The sequence below is a fragment of the Marmota marmota genome, unplaced genomic scaffold, assembly GCF_001458135.2.
Source record: "Marmota marmota marmota unplaced genomic scaffold, marMar, whole genome shotgun sequence".
In the NCBI taxonomy this organism is placed as follows: domain Eukaryota; kingdom Metazoa; phylum Chordata; class Mammalia; order Rodentia; family Sciuridae; genus Marmota; species Marmota marmota.
The window spans coordinates 35767736-35786700 of NW_026000005.1; the positions used below are offsets into that span (position 1 = coordinate 35767736).

General features: G+C 34.2%; 1 protein-coding gene across 1 annotated transcript in view; it reads right to left on the minus strand.

Annotated features, from left to right (window-relative positions):
* Usp37 (ubiquitin specific peptidase 37) overlaps positions 1–18910 on the minus strand; it is an 85850-nt gene extending 66940 nt beyond the window's left edge. The window contains exons 1-4 of the mRNA XM_048808993.1: positions 18708–18910; positions 12976–13071; positions 8527–8750; positions 4328–4499 (exon numbers count right to left, since the gene is read on the minus strand). Of these exons, the coding sequence (XP_048664950.1) occupies positions 4328–4499; positions 8527–8682 (328 nt within the window). The 5' untranslated portion in view covers positions 8683–8750; positions 12976–13071; positions 18708–18910. The remainder of the gene's footprint in view (positions 1–4327; positions 4500–8526; positions 8751–12975; positions 13072–18707) is intronic.
* Positions 18911–18965: the final 55 nt, after the last annotated feature.

Below are 18965 nucleotides of genomic sequence, written 5' to 3' on the forward strand. Positions count from 1 at the left end.
GGGAACTTTTTTTTTTTTTTTTTTTTTTTGGTATCAGAGATTGAACACAAGGATGCTTAACTACTGAGTCACATTCACAGCCCTTATTTTATTTAGAGACAAGGTCCCACTGAGTTGCTTAGCACCTTGCTTTTGATGAAGATGGCTGGGAATTCTCAATCCTCCAGCCTCAGCCTCCCGAGTTGCTGAGATTACAGGAAAAAAAAAAGAAAATGCTAGAAATTCTCCTATGATATTGGTAATTAACAGTCTGAAAGAGTTAAAGGTCACTGTTTATTTAGAGCATGAACACTGACTCCAGATGCCAAGGAAACATGTCAGAAATAATGACACACCTCCAAAAACACACTCTAAGGCACTGTCTACAAGTTTATTAATTAAAATGTATACATTAATTGAAACTTCACATGGAATCCCACAAAGATGTACAAAATAGTTTATATTTTTTATTTAAAAGTTTGCAAATTTCCCATTGATGATTATTTTGGAAGGTTTATTCAAAATTGCAAACAATATTTAACATCCTTCCACATTTCCTCTTCTACTAATAGAATAATTTCTGAAACATTTATTTTTTAGTTGTAGGTAGACACAAAACCTTTATTTTATTTTTATGTGGTACTGAGGCTTAAACCCAGTGCCTCCCATATGCTAGGTGAGTATGCTACCTCTGAGCCACAACCTCAGCCCAATAGAATAATTTTAGTAGAACAAACTCCTTAGAATAACAGTTGCTGGGTTAATGGGTCATTTTAAACCAAACTGACATTAGTACACAGTCTTCCAAAAAATATATCTAAGTTCCTATCAAATACATGAACATCTCCATGCTTCCCCTCACACCAATGTCATTGTGACAGTAAGAATTTGATTCAATTACTGAAGGTGAAAATTATTTTACAATTAACGGCCATCTATTTTTCTTCCTGAATATTTTGCAGTTTTTGTCCATTTCTCTATTGAGTTGTCTTTTTTCTTACTAATTTGAAAAATAAGTTTTTGTATATTAATGGTATTAATATATTATTCTGGCTAATAATTTTCTTCCTTTGTCTTTTTTTTCCCCTTGATACAGACATTGTCTAAGTTTTTTTTTTTTTTCATTGTCTAAGTTTTTATACAGTCCAGAGTTTTTTGTTTTTGTGTGTATTCATGTGATGCTGGGGATCCAACCCAGGGCCTCAGACATGCTAGCCAAGCATTCTACCATTAAGCTACATCCCCAGCCCAATTCATTTTTACGTAGTACTCAGGAAGGTCTTTTCCAACCAGAGATTATATTGTAATCCAGTCCCCACACACCTTTTTTATTCCAGTATATGGTCTCCTTAAATTGCTGGGGCTAGCCTTGATTGTGTATATGTGTTAGGGATGAAACTGGGGACTGATTCCAGGGGTACTCTACCACTAAGTTACATCTCTATACCTTTTTGTGTCAAGAGTCTTGGTAAATTGCCAAGGCTGACCTCGAACTTGAGATCCTCCTGCCTCAGTCTTCCAGACTGCTGGGATTACAGGCTGTATCACCATGCCTAGCTAACTCCACCTTTTAATAATACTTAATCATTTTAGCTTTTCACATTCAAATTTTCAATCAATCTGAATCTATTTAGATGAAAGAAGTGAGATAAAAAATTTTGTTTTACCATCTTAAACGATTAGTTATCAGCTTTGTTTTATAAACAGAGTTCACCAACTGTTAGTATTTTTTCGCATTGATTTGAATGCTACACTTAATATTAAATGCTTTATATTTCTCAAAGTATTTTTATATTCATTGTCTTATTCTAGTCCCTGCAAAGTATATAAAATCCCCTTTGGAAAGCTAAGGTAACTAAATCTAAAAGATTAAAATGAGTTGTACAAGATCAAAGAACGAGTATCAAGCCTACAGCCAGCAATTTTAATAATAGGAATGACTTGCTTCACACAGTCATGTTTTACATAAATGAGCCCTCATTCTTTAAAATGCCCCGATACTAAGATAACACAACTTTCATTTTAGAGACTGAAACTAAGTTAAGTGACTTGTCTAAAACCACAAATGAAATAACAATCAGAGGTAGGACTGAACCCAAAATTGTTTTAGGTCTGAAGCAGAGTCTTCTATTATGTTATTTAAGCTTGGGTACCTGTCTACTATGCTTTCCACTGCAATGCATTTAAAGACATGCTTTTCTTACATCAATTTTATGACAGCAATTCAGTCAATATCATTGATATGATGGAATAAAAGAAAAACAAAAATGTAGACAAAATTCCTGACATAGTTGAAGAATTTTATTATTTATTTATTTAGTACCTAGGATTAAACCCAGGGATGTCTTTTTTACTTTTTGAGACAGGATCTCACCAACTTGCTTAATACCTTGCCAAGTTGCTGAGGCTGGCTTTGAACTTTGGACTCTATGCCTCAGCCTCCTGAGATGCTGGGATTACAGGCATATGCCACTGCACCTGGCCTAAGAATTTTAAATAGTACTGTCCTCAATTTCTTGATTCTAAAATTCAACTGTTTAGGGGCTGGGGGGATACACAGAGAACTTGCCTAGCTTATATGAGGCCTGAGTTTGATCCCCAGCACCAAAAATAAATAAAATCCAACTGCTTAGTAAGTTCACTTAGCTTAGATTTGGTGGCATGAATGAGTAAGTACTAAATGGCAAACAATCACAATGTTTTTATTTTATAAAAATGCTGTGCCAGCACTAGGGCTGTAGCTAAGTGGTAAACACTTACCTAGCATGTGTGAGGCACTGGGTTTGATTCTCAGTACCCTATATAAAAAATAAATAAATAAAATAAAGGTCCACTGACAACTTAAAAAAAAAAAAATCAGTGTACCCAAATAGCATTATCAACTAAATATAAAAAGTAATGCTGTTACATTTTAATTTTCTAATGCTTATGAGTTTTGTTGGGATTTTTTGGTGACAGGAATTCAACCTAGTACCTTGTACCTGCTAAATATGTGCTCAACTAAGCTACACTCACAACCCTTCTAATGTTTTTAATGTTACACTTAAATTGAGAAATACTCTAGTAAAATTTTGTCAACTATAAAATATTAGAAAAGTATTCATGATAGAGCCTGAAACAAAGATGCCTATAAATACATTTAGGACCTGAGTATATTATGTGATTTTCTATAGAACTCAGTTTTCACAGGAAGAATAAAACTTAGGAATAAGATTCACACAGATTCAGATAGGCAAGTCTATTAAGATTAATGCAATAAGGTAACTTTTCCAATTATAATTTAAATCCTCCTCCTTTCCTAGTTACATATTTTTATAGAATCTGTAGGGCTTTTTACATATAAGATGAAATCATCTGTAAACAGAGATAATTTTATTTCTTCCTTTCCAATTTGGAATCTTTTTATTAAGGAATTGCTCTGAGACTTCCAATGCTATACTGATTAGAAGTGGCAAGAGCAGGCATCCTTGCCTTGTTTTTCTTTTTTTGAAGTACTGGGATTAAATTCAGGGGTGCTCTACCACCATGCTATTTCTCCAACCCTTTTTCTTTCTTTCTTTCTTTTTTTTTGATGCTGGGGATCGAACTGAGGGCCTTGTGCATGCAAGGCAAACACTTTTATCAACTGAGCTGCATCCCCAGCCCCTCTTTTTTCTTCTTGAGACAAGGTCTTGATAAAGAAGTTGTCCACTCTGGCCTCAAACTTGCAATCCTCCTGCCTCAGCCTCCTCAGTAGCTGAGATTATAGGTGTGCAACATCACACCCAGGCTTTGTCTTATTATTGATCTTAGGGGAAAAGCTTCCAGTTTTTTCACTGTTGAGTATGATAGCTATGGGTTTTTGACATATGGTCTTTATCATTGAAGTTGTTCCCTTCTAAGTCTGTTGAGTGTTTTTATCATGAATGGATGTTGAGTTTTGTCAAATTCTTTTTGTGTACCAATTGAGATGATCCAACAGTTTTTGTCCTTTATTCTGTTAATGTGATATATTATATAAACTGACTTTCATATCTGAACATTGCATCCTAGGAATAAATTCTTTATGGTCATGGTGTACAATTAATTCTTTTAATGTTCTTTTTTTAAAATATTTTTTTAGGCGATGGGGTGGTGACAACTAAAAAATATTTTTTTAGATGTTGATGAACCTTTATTTTATTCCTTTATTTATATGTGGTGCTGAGAATCGAACCCAGTGCCTCACACATACTAGGCAAGCGCTCTACCACTAAGCCGTGACCACCCCAGCCCTTTTTTAATGTTCTACTGAATTCAATTTACCAATATTTTGTTGAATACTTTATCAGTATTCATCATGTCAGACCATGGGATGATTAATGCTTACCTGTATGAAGTCTGTTTTGATGAACTGCATCTAGAAACAACCTCATTTCCTCTGCTTCCTTACTTGGTACTTTGTCAATAGACAAGAAGCTATTATCTTGTAGAGTTAACATTAGGCGGCTTTGTTTTGCTCCACTGGGCCGAAGCACCACATTTTTAATGTTATGACTTAGCTGACAAAAACAAAAGAAGTATTATCTTAACATCAAAAATATAAATTATGTACAATAAGTTATATAATGAATACTAAACTCTATACTTTCCAAGCAGTGTTTCTCACTCTTCTCCATACTGATTCAATCTGTTTTTAACCAAAGAGTTCCCATTTCTTGATACATTTAAATCAAAGATTAAGCTTTTAGAAGATACAAACATACTTCTAAACTTGACTTTAGAAAATAATCCTAGCTCTCTTGCTCTTATGGCAGAAAATTCCTATTTTAAGATATAGTTCTAAAGTTATGTGAGCTAACCAGTGAGCTAACCATTTTTGGAGCCTGGACAGTTATACTACCACCAAGACAGAAAACCAAATTGGATTAGTCTCTTTTTCTTTTTTTCTTAGAACAAACACTTTGCAAGATTATTTGGTAAATCATTTAGGTAGTTGCAATGTAAAAGGATACATTAATCCAAGCCACCATCCTCACACTCTAAAAACACATCAAAAATAAACTTTCAACAATACTAAATTAATAAATCTTAAAGTTTCTTTATTACCTAAATTATCCCTGCCAGCCTTATCCTCTAATATTCTTCCTTAGCAGAATATACAAAGGTTTCTTTTTTTATTTTTAGAGAGAGAATATTTTTTAATATTTATTGGTTTTTAGTTTTCAGCGGACACAACATCTTTATTTGTATGTGGTGCTGAGGATCGAACCCAGCGCCGCGTGCATGCCAGGCAAGTGCACTACCACTTGAGCCACATCCCCAGCCTACACAAAGGTTTCTAAAGCTGCCTTTTGCTGAAGACATACCCTTTAAACAGTATAAAAAAGAAATAACATTCATTAATTTTAATTAGGGAGAAATATTCTTTGTCACTTTTTAGATAAAAATGAAAAACTATTTTACCGATTTTCTCTAGTAAAACATAAAAATAGGTAACATAAAGACATTACATCAGTCTATTTACCATTTTTTTAAAAAAATCTTTAAAAATTTTTAAAAAAATGTAAGTAGGCAAGTTTGCTCATTAACAAGAGAATAATTCTGAAACTGGTCACTTCAACAACTAAAAATCCCATGTAGCCCCCACAATTGCAGCCCTAACTCCTTTTTTGTGGTGCTGGGGATTGAACCCAGGGCCTTGTGCATACAAGACAAATACTCTACCAACTGAGCTAAATCCCTCATTTTTTTGATACTCAGGGGCACTCAACACTGAGCCAGGGTCTCACTGAGTTGCTTAGCACCTCACCATTGCTGAGGCTGGCTTTGAACTCACAATCCTCCTGCCTCAGCCTCCCAAGCCTCTGGGATTATAGGTGTGCGCTACTGCAACCAGCTAAGAGTTCCCCACTCTTTATCCCAAGTCCAGACCTCTCCGTTAGAACTCCAGGCTTGTTTACCTTCTGAATGCCTGAAATCTCAAATAATTCATCTCTCTCAATCTTCAAACCACAACTTTTTCTTTTTACCCCTCACAGAATGCACAAAAGGGACTGCCATTCTCTCAGATAGGGAATCTCCCCAGACTCTTTCTCTCTCACCTCCTAAATCTAATGAGCGGAGTCTTTTGACAATCCTTTCTTCTTCCTGCTTCTTTCACTACCTTTTCCTTTCTTTAGGACTTTTCATTCTTAACCTCCCATGAAATCTCCTACATGTCCTTAATTTCTCAATATCTTGTCTATCCCCAAAGGACATTAATTTGAGATGCTAGGCTCCTTAGAACTTGAGATACCCTTGGGATAAAGAAGAATCAGCAAAATCTGCCACTCACTCCCCACTGCCCACTTATTTTAAATTAATTTCCTATTTCCCTGAATGTTGACTCATATTTGTGTTTGTCCATGTAGAGAAATTACTTCTGCCTTACCTCTACTACGTTTAGAAAACTCCTATTTATCCTCTAAATTCCCAGAGTACAAACCACTCACTTCTTTTGTTATCTCAGTATCACTGAAATACTTTTACAGCTGAAAATGCATTTGGTTATGTTTAACTGAGGGGAATGGTGTTTCATTCAGTTCTGTATTCTTAGCCCTTACCACAGATTCCACAACTGTAACCTATAGATGGTTAGAAAATGACTGTTGAATGTAAACTGACCCAGAACTGAGATGAGGCTGGGAATGCAAATATAGTCATTGTGCGCCTATCTATGTTTGCTTAACTATTCAAATACTCAGTGTCAACCTTGGCTGAGGACTGAAAAAAATGATTCTATTTCAAAACAACTTTCTTTTGTTGAGATGAACAATCAGTAGATATTTCAATTACCAGTCACCACCTCCAACTTATCTGATATATAAAATCATAAACAATTCATTTTCATAGTTAAAAGCAAAGACAAACGAAAATTTTTATTTAAGCATAGTTATATACTCCTCTTCAACAGAGTATTTTAGTTTAGAACAAATATTATACTTTTGTATAACCTAATTAACCAATACAAGATTTTTTAAAAAGATTTTTATTTATTTATATATGACAGCAGAATGCTTACAATTTTTATTACACATATAAAGCACAATTTTTCATATCTCTGGTTGTATACACAGTATATTCACACCAATTCGTGTCTTCATACCTGTACTTTGATAATAATGATTATCACATTCCACCATCATTAATTACCCCATGCCCCCTCCTTTCCCCTCCAACCCTTCTGCCCTACCTAGAGTTCGTCTATTCCTCCCATACTCCTGCTTCCTATCCCACTATGAATCAGCCTCCTTAAACCAAACATTCGGCATTCGGTTTTTTGGGATTGGCTAACTTCATTTAGCATTATCTTTTTTAACTCCATCCATTTACCTGCAAATGCCATGATTTTATTCTCTTTTATTGCTGAGTAATATTCCACTGTGTATATATATGCCACATTTTTTTATCCATTCATCTATTAAAGGCCCAATAAAGGATTTTTTTGTTTATTTTTAATTATTTATAAATACAATTTTTTAAATTTATTGCTTCATAAAATAAATAAAGGATCGAACCCAGGGCCGCACACAAGCTAGGTGAGCGTGCTACCGCTGAGCCACAACCCAGCCCACAATAAAGGATTTTTAAGGACAGAAAAATGTGAGACATTATGTTTTGTTTTGTTTTTGTAGTGCAGGGGATTGAACCCAGGATTGCTCTAACCCAGATCTTTTTTTTTTTTTTTTTAATTTTATTTTTTATTCCAGGACAGTCTCTCTAAATTGCCTAGGTTGGCCTTAAAACTTAAGGTCCTCCTGCTTCAGCCTCCTGAATAGCTAGAATTACAGATGTGTATGACACCCAGCAGACATTATGTTCTTAAATTCAACATATAAGTAACTCATATTTGCAAAAGAGAAGCAGTAGAAAAGTGGAAACAAAACTAACAATTTTCTGTAGTGATAAAATAAAGAGGATCCTTCAAAATCTTACAAGAAAATATTTATCTAAACAATCTTGAACAATTATCCTTAAATAGTCCATACTATGACTTTTGGCAGAAATATTTAGGAAATACACACTGGCTTTAAAAGACACTAGTAAATCCTCTTAAAAGTTAATACTAACCTAATGATGAATTCATCATCTATGTTAAAACCAAAAAGGAAGGCTGGGGTTGTGGCTCAGTGGTAGAGTGCTTGCCTCATATGTGTGAGGTACAGGGTTTAATTCTCAGCACAACATACAAATAAAAAAATAAAATAAAGGTCCATCAACAACTAAAAAAATAAATAAAAAGAAAAAAGGATTAACTAAGCTTGTCCTAATGTGTTTTTTTAAATAACTTAAAAATACAGTTATTTAAAAAGATATAATCCTTCTAAGTTCCTGCACACTGGTTTTCTTTTCAATACTGGGTGACTATTTCTTGCTCTCTTATACACAGCCAATACTGGTGCTAAATACTTTATAAATCATGTACACAAAAGTATTGGTGTCTTGGAAATGAGAAACAAGAGAGACTACTCTGTTACTTATTATGTCTTTAGCAATTTACTGATGGACCTGATCCAAGAACCATTAAAAACAAAATTTAGTTAATACCTGAAATATCCTTGGAATTCCTCCACTATTGTAGTGAACTACTAGGCTGATTTTGTTCTCTTTTTCCACAATTTCAAAGGATCCTTCTTTCCACTTTGTAATTCCAGTCTGCATACTTCGAATTCTGATAGGACCATGTATCTTCAGGGGAGACATATTTTCTTTAAAAATAAATTGCTTCTAGCCAAATTAAAAAGCAAAAATATACCTTCACCTGACAGGTTCTAAAGAAGGAAAATAAAATAGAGAGTTAAAAGTTTTTTTTTTAAATTAGAGTTTAAAAGAGAATACTTAACGAACCATCTTGTATTTCTCCACTTCAATAAACACTTTTATGAAGCAATCTCCAAGGCCCTTATCAATTGTAGAACATAGGTAACAAAGAACAAAAGCAGGTACTAACATTCAATGATGGCATCTAACCACATTTAATTTCTTCTGTACATGTTTCCTTCTTTGCCAAGAGTCCAATACCTATGCCTACTAGTTCTTAAATTCTACATTTTGCAGAATGCATAAATAGTTGTTGCCAGTAATGACACATCAATTTAGGAACAAGAGAAGATGTCTTTCTCAATGTGATTGCCCTCACCATTATTAAATGGTGTTGAATTCTTTTCTTCTTTTATGAATGTTTATAGGTCTTAACTTCATGTACAGAAGATATTAAAGGAATAAAAATGTTTGAGAATCATCAAATTAGTCTAACTTCCAGAATTACATTATTTGAGAAAAACATTTAATCTTTAGGAAGAACAAAAACTGCTCTCTTCCTAAGAGCCACCTACCATTTATATTTAACATTACCATTCTTAGAAGGAATCTTTAGCAATTTTAACTTTGACAAATACATTCCTGAATGAACTTTTAATACTTAAAAAAAAATGACTTACAGCAATGATAGGATGTCTCAGACCCTTCTAGCTTTGCCAAAAGCCAGCAAGTAAATAAATAACAGTAATAGCAGAAAGTGTTATATACATAAATATTCAAACATCTAAAATTGCTAAGCCGAATTTATACCATTTCAAACATTTAAAAACACACTGCCCCTAAAATGATTCTTGCTTATAATCTAATAAATTCAAAAACCTTTAAACAATGCCTTTGCCTACATAGCTCATCTAGAAAATTTAGAAAAGGAATTACACAAGGAAAAACATGAGGTCTAGAAATCAGGAGCCAGGTCTGTTAATTACTAACTTGTAACATACCTTCTCTATTTACAAAACAGGAATAGAAAATATTGTAATATTTCAGAATGAAACAGCATATATTAGGCACTCAGCTGACAGTACTATTAATATTAATGGAGTCAGTGTTCACTAACTGAATTTATTTCTTGTCTACAATTCCTCTTTCTCCAAAAACCTCTATAAATAAGATGTTAATGAAAGTCACCCACTCAACAGCCAAGTAATGACTTAGGTAAAACATGAACAATTACTACCCAATCCAGCCAATTATAGCATGTAGCAGTAGTGAACTTAGCACTGTCTTATCATCTTCTTTTTCAAGAAAATGAAGACTCTCAACTTTTATATAAAAGTTTTAAATTTTAAATTGTGAATAATGAATTCAAACTTAATTTGAAAACTATGAATCAAACAAAATCCACCTGTAGGCAGGACACAGCATAGGGGGGCCCCTGTTCAAGGCCTTTAGTTACTGTTGAGCAAACAACTGGGGCTAAAAGAGACGTGGAAAAAATTTTGAAGAGTTAAAAAGTGTTATTCATTTTAAGTTCTCTATTATAATTCACCCATCTCATCAGAGTTTTCTGAGTGCCTACTATGGACAGATTTAGATATTGGTAAAAGTGGCTGAATGTATGAATTCCTTAAAGTAATTGAGCTCATTACCATACACAGACCTCTCTATTAATATGATGCTTTGCTCAAACTAGTAACTGAAGAAATCTGAATAAAAATTGTATTTATAATTTTGTTTGAAATTAATTATTTGTGGCTTTGTTATTAGGGTATGTCCTTAAAATCATTTGCACTCTACTTCTCAATACTGCAAAGAATATGTGGTTGCTCTTCTACAATAGATTCCATGCCAGAAACATGACAGTTCTTTGACTTCTTTCTTGATGATTATTGGTATTAGTTTGGAAATGGTAGGTAGTTCTGTAAATTCTACCTCCATATACTTTTCATACAGTTTTATAATGAACTATAGATCAAATCATATCACATTTTTAAAATATCATTAAATGGCTTTCCTCTGTCCTTATAATAAAGTCTAAACTCATTAACATGATATAAAGGTCCCATGATCTAGACCCTGATTACCTCTCTATTCCCAATATCAATAAACTTCCCCAAAATCCCATCATCTGAACTGCTTGCAATTTTCCCCTAATGCCATATATACACTTGTACACTCTGTGGTGGATGTCTAGAAAATTTTTTATTCTGTTCCCCATCTTTGGCCCTCTTAAAATTTCTTTTCTTGGCTCTAAAATCAAGGTTCAACTCTTTAAAGTAAGTTTTCCTAACTCTTCACTTGTTCTCTTCCCCATATCCACAATGGAACTGTTTAAATCCTTCTGTCTTCCTGTTGTGTTAGCTTAGTTACCTCTAGCAGAATAGTTATCACATTGTATTATAAACTGTTTATTTCTTTGTCTGTCTATCTAGACTCTGCAGCTTGAAGACAGGGAAGATGTTTTTTAATTTCTCTGTCCCCACTAAGACGATGTCTGATGCACAGGAGACAGAAACGCATTGTTCAAGAATAATGAACAAAATAACACTAATTTTATTCAATTTGCTATTAAAATATACAATAGCAGATAGCAGAATCATAAATCTCTTTTATATGGCCAATGTAGGATTATATCTAAGCTCTTCGTAAGAGTACTGCTATGTGCTGTATTACATGTAACTCATTTTTTGAAGATTACATCTAAAGCTTTTTCTATGTGCATCTAAACTTCCCCACTGAGTGCAAAGCTGTCCTAACATCTTGTTAATAACTCAATGGAAGACTGATCATTTATTAATATGAATTAATATGCAGTAACAGAAAACAATACCTAAGAACCTAGTAAGCTTTCCCAAATTGGAACTAGTGTTATTCATTGCTCAATGATGAAACTCCATATTAACAGTTTTATCTTTTGTCAATTTCCCTCAGCTTTCCTTATGTCTCATTATTTATTGGTCAGGCTGCCAAAATAAGCCCATTATTAAAGTTTGCCTTATTAAAAATGACATTATTTAATAAAATTTAGATGAGGAGTTCAAAGTTCACTAAAATAAATGAGAAATAAAAATGTTACTGGTTACTTCTGTTTCTAGCTAATTGTCTATTCCTCTCAAACATTTTGATGCAGAGTTTTGATTAACTGCATAAAATTTTACTTTAGATACTAAACATTTTCTTTCTTTTCTCTTGGTGCAAGGGATGAAATCCAGGGGCATTTTATCACTGAACTACATTCTCAGCCCTTTTATTTTTTTTTTTTTGGAGACAGAGTCATGCTAAATTGCTGAGGCTGGCCTCAAACTTGTAATCCTCCTGCCTGAGCCTCTTGAGTTGCTGGGATTATAAGTGTGCTTCAGTGCACTCTAGACAACGAACATTTTCTTAACCATTTCTGCTAGAAACCTTTCCTTCTTCTAAGGAAAAAAACTAAACCATGCAGGACATAAAATTAATAGAACCTGGGCTGGGGTTGGGCTCAGTGGCAGAGCGCTTGCCTCGTACAGGTGAGGCACTGGGTTCAATCCTCAGCACCACATAAAAATCAATACATGAAATAAAATATTATGCTCATGTATAACTAAAAATATTTTAAAAAATGAATAGAACTAATATAATAAACCTTTTTCTTAACGCCTCAATTTAGTCTGCTACCTGCTTTTGCACTAAATGAATTAACAATAACTACTTTTGTACATTCATCACATGATTAGGGCTTGCCCTTCTTGGTCACAGGAAAAAAACTAAGTTTCTTTTTCAGTACTAAGCATGATTTAGTAACAGTTAAACTTTCTATGAACCTAAGATAAAGTTTCCTTGAACTCTATAATGCTAATTCTCTAATCAAAGCAATATTAGAAAGAAGATAATTAAAATGAATTATTCTCTAAGTATGTTCTAAGAGTATCCCCTTTCCCTAAACTTTTTTGCAATTAAAATTATGGTCCAAGTTGCAGCACTTCATCATAGCTCAATCAATAATATTGCAAAAATGTTTCTATAACCAGTTTATTTATTTAAATGCTACATTTAAGGTGCTGTTTTGAAAACATTGTTCAGAGGGTATTCTGTGGTCAAGAAAACATGCTAAAACATAAAATTATTACTAAAAAATAAACACAGAAATCTTGTCAGTTCTCGCTGATTTGCATATACTCTTGGAAACATATCAAAAACAAAAACATGACTTACTTTTCAGTGACTTTTACTAAAAAGCCCTATGTAATAACAATTCACCTTTATTCTGATCCTTGTGCCAAAGGCAATGCACTCTTCTTGGGAAACTACTCATATTCTGCAGCTATGCCAGTTCTCCAGGAGCCATCAACTCAGCTAAAGAAAATATAAGTGTGCCTTTTTAAAAATGATTCAATATACAAAATTAAAACTTAAGAAAGAAGAAATTGATCATTTATACAACAGTTAACCCCTCAATGATTTACAAACCACAAATCACTTACTGAAAATATTTAAAATGATGCACAACACATACAGGCATGCACATCAACAATTTTAGGAACGTATCTGCTGTGGTAAATAAGGGACTACAGAGGAGCCTGCACCTTGATCACCTTGTGTTCTGATTTATTTATTCCTGCTACATTTTGAAACTAAGAAGCCTGAGCAAAAGTATAGCCTTTGTTGTCTTTATAAACACTGCTACAATGACATCTTAGTCTTAAAACATCATTTTCATGATGTGTTTAAATACAAATAAAGTGAGTAAAATTGTTTCCAAAATTTAAAAAATAAAACACCTATTTTTCAATTTTAGACCTTTTTTTAAAGCCTGAACTTGCCCTGAAATTCTACCCAAACATCCTTCACTGCCTAATTAAATGCAACAACATCAACTTTAAAAACCTGATCATTTAGTACTCAGAGTAAACTACAAAGTGGTAGGAATATATATGTGTGTGTGTAAATATATATATATATATATATATATATATTTACACACACACATATATATTCCTACCACTTTGTAGTTTACTCTGAGTACTAAATGATCAGGTTTTTAAAGTTGATGTTGTTGCATTTAATTAGGCAGTGAAGGATGTTTGGGTAGAATTTCAGGGCAAGTTCAGGCTTTAAAAAAAGGTCTAAAATTGAAAAATAGGTGTTTTATTTTTTAAATTTTGGAAACAATTTTACTCACTTTATTTGTATTTAAACACATCATGAAAATGATGTTTTAAGACTAAGATGTCATTGTAGCAGTGTTTATAAAGACAACAAAGGCTATACTTTTGCTCAGGCTTCTTAGTTTCAAAATGTAGCAGGAATAAATAAATCAGAACACAAGGTGATCAAGGTGCAGGCTCCTCTGTAGTCCCTTATTTACCACAGCAGATACGTTCCTAAAATTGTTGATGTGCATGCCTGTATGTGTTGTGCATCATTTTAAATATTTTCAGTAAGTGATTTGTGGTTTGTAAATCATTGAGGGGTTAACTGTTGTATAAATGATCAATTTCTTCTTTCTTAAGTTTTAATTTTGTATATTGAATCATTTTTAAAAAGGCACACTTATATTTTCTTTAGCTGAGTTGATGGCTCCTGGAGAACTGGCATAGCTGCAGAATATGAGTAGTTTCCCAAGAAGAGTGCATTGCCTTTGGCACAAGGATCAGAATAAAGGTGAATTGTTATTACATAGGGCTTTTTAGTAAAAGTCACTGAAAAGTAAGTCATGTTTTTGTTTTTGATATGTTTCCAAGAGTATATGCAAATCAGCGAGAACTGACAAGATTTCTGTGTTTATTTTTTAGTAATAATTTTATGTTTTAGCATGTTTTCTTGACCACAGAATACCCTCTGAACAATGTTTTCAAAACAGCACCTTAAATGTAGCATTTAAATAAATAAACTGGTTATAGAAACATTTNTATATATATATACACACACACACACACATGTATGTGTGTGTGTGTGTGAGAGAGAGAGAGAGAGAGAGAGAAAGAGAGAGAAGATGCAGTCCACGGCCTCATTGAAAGGTTCATACTTTTCTCCTTCTACCATCATACAGGCAAGAAATCTTAACATCAGGTTTAATATTAAAACCCAGTCTTTTCATAGTTACTACCCTAATTCAGAAAGTCATCATTTTGCCATCAATGCATTAAATATGCATTATGCAACATTTACTAAGCACAGTGCTTAGTACCATACATGCATTACTTCATTTAATTTTCACAATAACACTAAAGGACAAGGATCATTACTAAGTTATCTAATTTACCAATGAGAAAACTGGCTTAGAGAGATTAAGTAATTTATGAATACAGAATCAATAAGACACAAAGTGTTTCTGACAAGAACCCACGGCTTTAACCACTTCCACAGTTCATCCTCATCAGTGAATTGAAATCATTTTACAAGTCCCCATTCTCTCAGGATTTTTCTGCCAACGAATCTTTATACTACAATTTCTTTTCTGAAAAAAATACTTTTTTAAAAAAAATTTTCAAAGTATGTACTAGTCTCCTTAACTGTCTCCCTAAGGTGGTGGGTACAGGGGCCGGGCAGGGGTGGGGGTAATGACACATAGACACAGAACTTTTATATTCTAACAAAATAACAAACATTTAGTAAGTGCTAAATATTTGTGACTGATGGTACTAATTTCATCTCAAACTTTTTCCCTAGCTTGTCACTACTTAGAAAATAAATTCAACTGCCTGACATTTGCATATTGTCTATTTTTTATTCCCTATTTTTCAACATAAATTCTATTTTAAAAAATTATTTTAATATTTCATTTCTCATTCACTAGGAATTGACCTAAGTATGAATTTTTCTTACTTATAAAAACCTCACCTTCACTGGTCTGATAGTTTAACCTGTTGTTAAAATATATACACCACTATTCTGATACCCAAGGGCTTTCTTTCCTAATAAAAAGGTCATAAAACAAATGTGCAATGGAGATAAAATTAGTGTTAAAGTTGAGAGTAAAGAAGGATGTTTGTCTAGACAAAGTTTATCTTCAATTCGAGCAGTTTAAAATCTGAATAATTTTATGAGACACAAAAATCTCATAAAAAGTTTATGTTCTCTAAGAAACTACAACTTAAGCTGAAAATTGAAGAATGAGTTGACTGGGGATCGTGGTACTGGAATAATTCAAGTAAACAGAACAATATACACAAAGGCCCTGAAGTGGAACATAATTTACCCAAAGCTGGATGTCAGGCATGGTTGTACATGCCTATAAACCCAGTTACTTAGGTTGTTGAGGCAGGAGGATCATAAGTTTGAGGCCAGCATGGGCAACTTCGTGAGACCCTGTTTCAAAATAAACCTTAAAAGGAAGGATGTTGGTCAGTGATAGAGCAACCCTGGGTTCAATTCCTAGCTAGTACCAGTGAGGGGGTGGAGTTGGAAAGAAAAGTTTTCAAAACTGAAACCCTGCCCCTTTTTTGGATGCATCCTTTAATTTGTCTGCAGAATGGAAAAAGGTGTTTCTTGTGATAAGAATATCATTAGGTTAATACTTCTAAGACACAACTTTTTTAACTTCCTGATTTACATTAAATACTACTAGTTATTCAAAATCACATTAAATACTATTGATTATTCAAAATCAGAAACAAAAACAGAGGATCATAACATACATTTGAACACAAGAGATTTGTGTGAGCAAACAGATCCTTAAAACCATCATATGTCTATTTATCACTGAACCTACCAAGGCCTATCAGAAAGTAGACGTGATGATTCTTATAGCAAGTTCTAGTTTACTTATTCATTTAACAAATTCTTTTTTTTTTTTTTAATTTCTTACATACATAATCATTTAACAAATTCTTGAGGAATAAAAATAAAATCATCACTCTCATATGCCAATGAGAGAGGCTTCCAATAAACATACAAATAAATCTATAATTACAAGTTCTGAAAAATGATATAAAGTAAAATACAGGGCATGATGAAACTTATGATTTAAGACCTGAAGATTCAGAAGGGGGGAAGAAAAAAAAAAAAAAATCAAGATTTTTTTTCTCTGTTTTTATTCTCTAAGAAACTACAACTGAAGATAAAAATTGAAGAATGAGTTGATTGGAGATGGTGGCACTGGAACAATTCAGGTAAACAGATCAATATACACAAAGGCACTATATTGGAACATAATTTGGTATACTAGGCTACTAGAGGTGACAGAAAGAAGGATGGTGTAAGATGAAGCAAACAAGAATCAGGTTATGCAGATGCAGATCACAGGAAGGATTTTGAAATTTTATCCTAAATGTAATAAGCATTTAGCAACAGGAAAATACAATAAAGGGTTTCAAGAAAAGAAATGATATATTATTGTTGCGTGGAGAAGTGATGTGGTTTGTTTAGGAAGGAGAGTAGAAAGAAACAAGAATGAGGAAAAAAAATTGGGCAATCAGATAGGAAAGTACTGAAATTGTTCAGCTTACAACAATTACAAGAACAATTAATTCTTACCAATTTATGTGTGTCATGTGCTCACCATGGTTATTTCATTTAATCATCATAACAATCAAATAAAGTACAAACTTATTATTCCTATTTTATAGATGAGAATGCTGGGAGCCAGATAAATATAAAGCCCAGGTAGGAAGAACTGTAGCTTGAATTAGAAAAATGATAGTGAGATGTACAAAAATAGATTCAAGAAGTAGAAGTAGAATAGACAGAACTTGGAGAGGGTATGTGTGCATGGCAGGAAAAATAACTCATTTTCTAGTGAAGACATGTATACACAATTTAATGAAACGGGACACTGGAGGAGAAAGAATCTGGGTATGTATGAAGAGAATGATCAACACTTTGGTTTTAGACATGTTACAATTTAAAATTCCTAAGAAAAAAGTTGAGATGTCAAGCAGACAGTTGGCTACTTGGATATGAAGTAGAAAACAAAATAGGCTGGAAATAAAACTTCATAACACATCAGTACATAGGTGGAATTTAAAACTGAGGAAAGAATGGAAGAGCAAAAGAAGAACTAGGACTAAACCCAAACATCCCTAAGACTATGAATTACTTTTACATCACTGCGTTTCTCAGTCCAGCTTCAATTTTACTTTTCAGCAGACACTATGCATGACTTCTTTCATCTCTTGCAAGATTCATCCCCTCTATCCAGTTATTAGACATCAAGAATATCTAAATGCTCCATCTTAAGTGCCTTTCTTTTCTACCACTACAATCACTTTAAGCACCTCATCCAAAACTATCTACATGGCAGACACATACACATATATATTCATACACAGGTTATATCTACATATCCAGCCTCGACTACCCCTGATCTCTAACCCACGACATACAATGCCTATTTAACGTTCTCTCTTTGATATCTCTCCTAGTTGAAGACTTGTCATGCACTGCCACCCATAAAGAGGCATTTACACAGAGCTGAAATTTGGAGAGCAATACCACAAAACTGCTACAGGACATCACTCCAAAATACAGCATTTTGCAATCAATTATCATTTCCTTTCTTGGACATCACTTAAAATGGGTAAACCTGACAGCTTGATGTGATGGCTACATATGGGATGCAAGCAAATGCACGACAAAAATACCCTCCATGCCTTTTAATGGAGACGATTAAGAAATGATGAACAATGGTCAAGACAGAGAATAAGTATCATGTCCAAGACCTGATGAATATAAGACAACGAAGTCACCTAATCAGACAGCAGGCCTTGCTAGGGGGCAAGCGGCGGACGAAGACAGCCCCAGAGAAAAGGAACCAGGTTCGAGATGCAAAAGGAGCAAGTGACAGTACAGAGCAGGTCAAAGGAGAGAGAAAATCTAGGGGAAACACCCAAATAGGGTACCTGTGAAACCCAGAGAGTGCAGAGGAGCTGCGGGCCGGCTGAGTAGCGGCGGGGCGAACTCCACAAGAGTGAACGCTGAGTGGGCGGACCGCACGGGGGAGGGGGGGTAGAGAAAAGGGCTCAATTGAGAAGCTGCCCTGGGCTCCTTACCTGAGCCTGAGGGTCCGAAGCCCCGGAACAGGCCTGCCGGAAGCACAGAATCCGCGTGGAGGGGGAGGAGCCAGGGGTACAGAAGGAAGGGTCACTGAGCCCAGAAAAGCTAGGCGGCTCACTCCCCCTACACAGCGAGAGCGGCTGATGGCGGGAACTGTGACCACACGCAAACACGCACGCACGCACGCACACTCGACGCGACCAGACCAGGCGCGTGCGCGACGGCTGCAAACTCCGCCCCGCTTACGTCTTCGC